Here is a 7,500-nt window from a genome sequence, read left to right as displayed (position 1 = left end):
TACACAAGCCTACACATGATGCTGAGTTTGTGTGTAAAATGGTTCTTTTGAAACATGTAAGCAAGCACACTGTCTACCACCTTAACCGAGCACAATGAGAGTGACGTTTGAGCCCCCGACCGCTGCTTCGCTTGCTAACCGACTCTGCCATGGCACATGCAGTTGAAAAGGAGCAGCAGTGATGCATGGAGGACCAGAGGACCCCATAAAAATCCTCCCTTAAAAGTCGTGGAAGCATACTGTTGCTCCGCTAATCAACGACGTGGCAGCAAACAATCGATACAACAGATATGCCGCTTGTCCTCCTGTTTGGCTTGTTCGTTCCGTTAATCATTACCACCCTTGTCGTTCCATTCTTATTCCATTTGGTTTCCTTATTTCATCTAATCGCATTTGAGCTTCTGAAGGGCACTAGTTAAGAAACTGCTCTAGTAGTGTGTGTCTGTGTGCGCCTTTGGATCAGTCTGTTGTCCTGTTCCGCCTTGAAATGAACCATTTTCCCCGCTCTATCTCTTCCCCTATGATTTGCCCTCCTTTTTTGCCTCTGCCTCTGTCGAACGGTTCGTCAGTTTGAGCCTTTACCCTGGAGGGCCTGATCGAGTAGTACCGACGTCCGCCGTGCCATCCTCGTTTGCTACTTCATCGTATACCAGTCTGCTAACCGAGTACCGCCGAGCGCTCAACACCGATCATCGATCATCTAGAAGTAGCAGCCGTGCCAAGCCACAGAAACAGCTCGAAGTAAAGAGCAACGGCAGCGGGAGTGTCATACGGAAACCGATCGAACCGGTAGCACGTTCACGTCAAAGTGCTCCTCTCGGTAGTAGTAGTAGAAGGAGTAGCAGCGTCAGCAGCAGCATCCGAACCACCGGATACAGTGATAAAGAACGCCAGAGACCGTTCTATTACTGGTGGCAGCATCCCTAGAGGTCAGCTGTGTGTCTGTGTGTGAGTGCGTATGTGGCGTTACTAATTGCAGATCATGTTTGCGATTGTTGCCTATGACATGAGCGTCGAATTCTGTATGAAGATTATTTAGTCGCGCGCGTGCGTGTAGCTGGATGATTTTTAATTGTAATAATATTGTTCGCCTTTTGTTTGGCTGTGCTAACACGAGTCAAATAGCGTGCTTAGCGTGGATTTATATTTCATTTGTTTTGAACACAATAACTAATTGAGTCTATTTTCTTCTTCTTCTTCCCATTCGATTGCTGCACCATCTGCTGTAGAATCACCTTAACGATGGCCGCTGGATCCGAAAGTCAGCATGCAACGGCAACATCTACGCCTTCCCCTGCAGTACCGGTCTCGGCGCGATTAACCAACGGCAACGATGCTGCACCACTGGATGATTCCTCATTCGCTTAAAGTGGGTGTGCGTGTGTGTGTGTCTTCATATATGCCTATCGCTCGTACTCGTCCTACTTCTAAACAAACCCTTTTTGCCATATATATTCAACAAACGAACAAATTGTCCAGCAGCATTAGTAGCAGCAACAGCGGCACCAGCCACTTTCAGCCACTAAGTAAGAAGCAACGTTCAGTCGACGATGGTTTTAAGCTGCATCGGAAGAGTATCCATTTGTATTTTTTTAATCGAACAACAAAACCAAACATATTACATATATCTATATAAATACATGTATACATAAACGCCTAACTCCAATCGGAACACTCTCTCCGCTACCCTTCCTAAAACTTGAAGCAAACAAATTCGAATTACATTTTTTAAAATGCAAATCATGCTTAAACAGTTGTGTCTATACCGCGTCGCGTAAATATTTATACAATCACACGAATCACTACCCGCATATATGCTTACGATAAATGATAAATTAAGCGGGATATGTAGAGAGAAAGAGAAAAAAAGGAACGATGCAATATTGTTATTCAAAAATCGATCAACCGACGGAACCGTTCTTATTTATCTCCACGCTTTATCCCCTTCTACCATCGTGGCGATGTTTCGTTCCATGGCCAATAGCTTCCCATCAGCTGCATGTGCTTTCCACCGCGAGATTTTGTTTGTTTTAGCATTCTAGTAAGGATTGAGCGATTTAGCTTTCTGTTTTATCAGGTCTTTTTACCCCCCTCCACAGGCATATCGTAGATAGCGTATTGTTTATAACGTTCCGCGCTGTCTCCCGTTTTTTGTCTCTAATTTCATTTCAATATGTATTTATATAGACGAGATGGCTGGATGTGTGTTTTTAGTACTTCTCTGAAAAACGGCAAAGGAGGCAATCAGAGGGCACAGGACATGGTATGTGTTGTAACGAATTAAAAAGGAATTACGAGTCTAGAAGAATGAACAAATGCGGGAGGAAGTTGGAAAGAGAGGTGAATTGAATTGAATGTGTTATCAAGCAAATGAGTATCTTTCACTCTTTCCTCCTCTTCCGACGCTGCCTTAAGATAGCAGGGCACCATATGTTCGGAGTACGTTTAGGGAAAGTAATTAATTGTTGTGTATCACGCTACGTTACTTAATGAGGTATGCTAGGTTATGTATGTTTAGTTTCCTTCGGAATCCTCCTGCGGGAGTTGCGATAAAAAAGTATCAAAAACACATTTCACTTTAACAACAATTCATCTTCCATCCCATTCGAAATCCATGAATCATTGTCGAGATTGTTAGTAGAAAGTATATGGTTCCAGGCGGAGTAAGTCACGTTGGGGCGCGACATTTGGCCTACTAGTTTGGTCTCCACGCAACCACGATTCCATATGATAGGAAGGGAACGCTAGATGAATGATTAACACAGTCTGAAAAGCACTGAACGAAATTGAACGAAAGAAACACTGAATTGACGGTAATATTATAGCAAACCCTGTAGACTCAATAAGCGCGATGCGCGATATGGCGTGTAAGATATGGGATCTAACGTCGAAACTCAAGTACCACATTCTGTGCGCAACGAACGAAGAGGAGAATGGGTGGGAAGGGGAGCTAAAAGTTGCAACAAGACGGGGAACAGAAAAGATGAAAGAGGAGGATGCGGTCAGGTTCACCAGTCTGCACACTCCTCGGCCGTAGCCCATCGTAGTCAACAGCAAAGGCAATTTTTATCCTTATTTTTTACTGCGATTATGAATTATTATTTATCGAATTGTTATAATAAAATTACTCGAAAAAATATAGATCGCCCACGGTATCCATCTTCTTGCGGATCATGAAATGATGACACGGATATGCAGTGAAGGTATCGCCATTAATTCCAAAATTGCTACATTCTGGACATCGGAGAAAGATAGGCTCCGACCTGGCGACTAAAGCCTACTTAGCAGATAGGGCTAAGGAAGAGCTTAAGCCGATCGCCGCACTACGAACGTAGTATGCCATGCGTGTAAAGGATGATGGACCCTTTACTGATAAATTAACCGCACGCCGCAGGCGACCCTTTCGCGGTTGTCTCTAGTTGGATGACCTTATTCGTGAGCAAAATAACAAATGGTATAGTCTACGTTATCTGTTATCCGATTTCTCGTTCCCGAACCCCATTTGTCGAAGGCACATACGCACTTAGTCACAAAGATAAGCGAACCACACGCAGCAACCAATTGATAAAACAGCATTTGGGTACTTAAGCGAGGTTCTGTAAACAAATCATTGACAAACAAAAGCCAGGGTGGTGATCGTGCAGATACAGTACAGAAGGAGTCTACGATAAAAAAGATGAGCAAATCCATCGGAACAAACGCTCGATCGCGACCAGCGTTTATTGATGAAGATCAGGTGAAGGAGCTGCTCGGTTGGGATGCCGCTCGGACCGCGCTGGAATCCGCATTCGTGTCCGTTTCGAATCAGGCCCGTGATCCAGCGAAACGATCGTCCGATCATCCGGTGAGCTCTCAACCGGCCCGTACCTTCGTGCAAGCAGATGGTGGTAGGTAGAAGGCTTTGTGCAGCTATAGAGAGATCAAATACTAACCCTGTTCTTCACTTATTTAATCCAACCTACAGGAGTGCTGCTGTGCATGCCCGGTTATGTAGGCCGACACAGGATATCGGAGGATTCACCGGCGACCGATCGTGTCTCCACGTTGGCCTGTAAGCTGATAACAAGTTTCCGTGGTAATGTCGCGCTAGGCTTGCCACGGATCAACGGAGAGGTGTTTCTGTTCAACAGTAGCACCGGCAAGCTGGATGCGATCGTTGAGGCCAACTATTTGACCGGTGTGCGCACGGCGATGGCATCGATCGTAGCGACTGATCATCTGTTTTTGCGACCGGAACGGTTCAACCGTGACGGTGCATCGATTCAACTCGGTATCGTGGGCTGTGGATTTCAGGGTATGATGCACGCCGTCGGTTTCGTGCGCACGCAACCCCAGCTGGCCAAGGTAAGAAGCATCCGGTTGTGGAACCGTACACCGGCCAAGGCACTGCAGCTGCAGACCATACTGCAGGAGGAAGCGAAGAAGACTTCCAGCGATTATTCCGTGTTCGTGTGCGATACGGTGGAGGATTGTTGCCGCGATTGTGATGTGATTGTGACGGCCACCGGTTCCAGTGAACCGTTGGTTTACCGGAGCTTCCTAAAGCCGACGGTACACATTAATGGTGAGTGCTAGCGGTCTGCCATGCTATGGGCCATAGATAATATAAAGAATCCGTTTCGTTCCTTTCACAGCGGTCGGTGCTGGGGAGTATCATCATGCGGAGCTGGCACAGGACGTGTATGACCACTGTCAGGTGTATATTGACCATTGGGAAGGTGCACGAAAGGAGCTGGCCACGCTACGATCAACCATTGTCGGTGAGGTAGGTGAAGTGATTTTGCGTCAAGCGACGGCCACCGAGAGCGAGAGTCTCGTGCCGAAGCGACCCGGTATCAGCGTGTTTCAGTCCCTTGGTATGGCCACGGAGGATGTAACGGTCGGGCGGTTAGTATACGAGAAGTATCTCGATCGCCAGAGAGCATCGGGAGAGTGATTCCCCTGTCGTTCGGATTGGATTTCAAACGGAATGCAACGATCTTTGGAATGTTTCTCTTTTATTGATATATAAAATTGGGATGCTTAACGTTAAATGAAAAATGTGTAAAATTGTACTCCTGTTATTGTTTCGTGTCACATACTATATACCTCTACGCAATAGTGGACAGTCGGCACTCGTGATCGCTTATATTCTAGTGTGTATAAAATGCACCACTATTGTAGTTGTAGCAAATATTGTATCATGAAAAAACATTCGTCAGTCCGGTAAAATCGTGATTCGAATCGACAAGCTACTCTGAGATAAAAAGATCCTTTCGGCGTTTGCTTTGATTGCTTAGTAATTTTTCCTTCCACAAGGTGCTTAGGTTCTACGTTCTTTTTGTTCGTTGGCATCATATATGTTTCTAGAAAAAATATATCCTTCATAGTACTAGGTAATGGTGGTCCTTTTTTAAAATTCAAAATATAAATATAAAGCTTATGTGTTCTAAAGTCTTCTTCAATACTTTTTGTTTGTAACGTTTTTGATAAAAGCTTTAGAAATGCTACCAGTTGCACCGGATTTGAAATCTCGTCCCTTCACTAGCAACCTCTTTTCCTTATGGCCATATTGTGTGCTAATGGAATAAGCATCACACATTGATGGATACATACGTTAGATATCCTTAGTGCACTGGGCACTGCAGTACGGTCGATTTGCTTTCACACAGAACCGTCCACCGATGAGCGATTTCTGGCAGTGCTTACCGCTGCACCGGAAGCACTCCTTGTGCCAGTGGATCTTATCCCATCCGACACCCTGCTCTGTGGGGCCGATACAACGGCCGCACGTGCTGCACGTTTGCGCGTAGTGTGCCTCGTAGCACGGTAAGCAGAGCGGTTGCGCTGACCGTTCATCCATGACGTACTGCTGCCCGGCCAGCGGACCATCGCAGTGGTAGCAACAGAAGTGCCGCACATGGAACGTTGCCCCCTCGGCTGCCGTGTACTCCTTCGTGAAGATCAGCTCATCACAGGCAGCGCAGCGTGGAATCTTTAGGATGGCCGCCAAATCACGGCCACAGTACAAACCACCGGCATGGTAGAAGTACACCAAATCGGCTAGCAGTTCGCCACAACTTTCACACTTGAAGCACTGCGGGTGCCATATCGCATGCTCGGTGTTGCTAGCCCGATCCACCTTTACCGCCACGTCACCGGCCTTGATAGGCAACGTGCAACCGGTACAGCATTGCGTAGCAACGGTTACCCCGATCGCTTCATTGCCGATAAGCGCAGCCTGCTGCTTTGTTGGAGCGGTCGAAGGTGCAATTTGCATCGCTTCCATGGCACCGATCAACCGACGACCAGCCACCGATTGGTCATCATCTTGTGCTGGACTGACGGGGATCGAAGCGAATCCCGAGTCGTTGCTTCCCGATGGAACCATTGGACCGGTACCAGCGGTACCGGGGATTGATTGTCCAGCGCTACCGGCAACCTGCGGACTGGATCCAGCTGACTCCACGAAGCGGTCCATTTCGGCACGGAACTTCGGATTCGTCTGATATTCACGGTGGAACTTGACGATCGGTTCGGGGTATTGAGCCAACCCGGCGGCTGATAGAACGACGGCCGGATCGTACCGCATGGCTTGCTGGACCGCTTCGGAGCTAACGATGCCCATCAGGTTGAGTTTGTACTTCATTTTATCGGACAGTATCGGACTTTCCATGAAATCTGGTCGCCTGCCGGCTTCCGACTCGTTGCCATTCGTGACGGAGCCGCTGGTAGATTGCTTCGGTTGCTGTTGATCGTTTTGCTGTACGATCGTTCCAAACTGCAGCAACCCTCCATTGTCACCGCCAACCCGTACGACTGTACCCTGGCCAACGCAGTGCGCCTTGATCTTTTCTACGTAATCGCTTAGCTGGCCGGCCTCGTACGGGGTCAGATTGTGGCACAGGTTGGTGTCGAGATCGTGCGCCGGTACCTGGTATTCGAGCTGTTGTTTGCGCTTTTCGGCCGCCTCACTGCCCACGATCGGGATGTTCTGTTCACCGAGTGTGCGCATATAATCGGTGGCCAGTTCCGGGGTTACGTTCGGTGGTACCCAAGTCAGTTGTACCGGTTTATCGGTTAGCTCCGAGATGCGAATGTCTGAAACGGGGAAAATGCTACAATCCCCATCGGTAGTAGGAAAGGGGGCCACTTCCGCAATACTTACAGGCTGGTTTAGAGCGTATAGCGCCGAGAATTTCGAACTGCGCCCAACCGCTGACATCATCGTCGATGCAATCGTGTTGCTCCTTGCGGCATTTGCAGTTCCGGCAGATTTTTCGCCAAAAGTGTAGATCCAGTCCGGGACAGGCACTTCCTGGAAGACGCAATGATGAATGAGAACGCAATCCGGAACACAACTCGGAACACAAAGAACTCGGATACCTACCACACGTTTTGCACGGTGCTCCGTTTCCACTTTCGTGCGACAGTTTCGTGGCCTTTATCTGTTCCCGGCGATTCTCCAGCTTAACCAGCCATTCCGGGGCAGCCGGTGATTCTATGCCCGATTCCGCCATC

General features: G+C 47.8%; 3 protein-coding genes across 19 annotated transcripts in view; 2 read left to right on the top strand and 1 right to left on the bottom strand.

The window, feature by feature from the left end:
• Window positions 1–3,233, top strand: part of LOC125953378 (unconventional myosin-XVIIIa) — a 284,199-nt gene extending 280,966 nt beyond the window's left edge. For 12 of the 15 annotated variants that reach the window (XM_049682900.1, XM_049682893.1, XM_049682891.1 and 9 more), the window contains one exon: window positions 1–553. This exon is cut by the window's left edge and continues 814 nt beyond it. Coding sequence is in view for 2 of the 15 variants with exons in the window: in XM_049682899.1 (XP_049538856.1) it covers window positions 570–927 (358 nt within the window). In the remaining 13 variants the exon portion in view is untranslated. The other 3 variants (XM_049682899.1, XM_049682901.1, XM_049682907.1) reach the window with 3 other exon arrangements.
• The window catches only part of LOC125953426 (testin), a 266,491-nt gene that overhangs the window by 258,887 nt on the left and 104 nt on the right, over window positions 1–7,500 (bottom strand). The window contains exons 1-3 of one of the 3 annotated variants that reach the window (XR_007468959.1): window positions 7,370–7,500; window positions 7,148–7,297; window positions 5,028–7,080 (exon numbers count right to left, since the gene is read on the bottom strand). The exon at window positions 7,370–7,500 is cut by the window's right edge and continues 104 nt beyond it. Coding sequence is in view for 1 of the 3 variants with exons in the window: in XM_049683016.1 (XP_049538973.1) it covers window positions 5,597–7,080; window positions 7,148–7,297; window positions 7,370–7,499 (1,764 nt within the window). In the remaining 2 variants the exon portion in view is untranslated. Of the gene's footprint in view, window positions 1–4,994; window positions 7,081–7,147; window positions 7,298–7,369 lie in introns of those variants that run through there. The other 2 variants (XR_007468960.1, XM_049683016.1) reach the window with 2 other exon arrangements.
• On the top strand, window positions 3,613–5,176 carry LOC125953481 (ketimine reductase mu-crystallin). The gene is made up of 3 exons (XM_049683092.1): window positions 3,613–3,887; window positions 3,965–4,564; window positions 4,635–5,176. Exons 1-3 carry the CDS (start codon window positions 3,677–3,679, stop codon window positions 4,934–4,936), a joined length of 1,113 nt encoding a protein of 370 aa, XP_049539049.1. The 5' UTR covers window positions 3,613–3,676; the 3' UTR covers window positions 4,937–5,176.

The sequence above is a fragment of the Anopheles darlingi genome, chromosome 3 (genome assembly GCF_943734745.1).
Source record: "Anopheles darlingi chromosome 3, idAnoDarlMG_H_01, whole genome shotgun sequence".
NCBI classification, from domain to species: Eukaryota; Metazoa; Arthropoda; class Insecta; order Diptera; family Culicidae; genus Anopheles; species Anopheles darlingi.
This window is presented reverse-complemented; position numbering and strand designations above follow the sequence as displayed.

Bases quoted from the DNA above. Each gene is read 5' to 3' on its own strand.
- LOC125953481 (XM_049683092.1), top strand. From the start codon at position 3,677: ATGAGCAAATCCATCGGAACAAACGCTCGATCGCGACCAGCGTTTATT. The intron at 3,888-3,964 runs GTAGGTAGAAGG...TCCAACCTACAG, and splicing joins CTTCGTGCAAGCAGATGGTG to GAGTGCTGCTGTGCATGCCC. The intron at 4,565-4,634 runs GTGAGTGCTAGC...TTCCTTTCACAG, and splicing joins GCCGACGGTACACATTAATG to CGGTCGGTGCTGGGGAGTAT.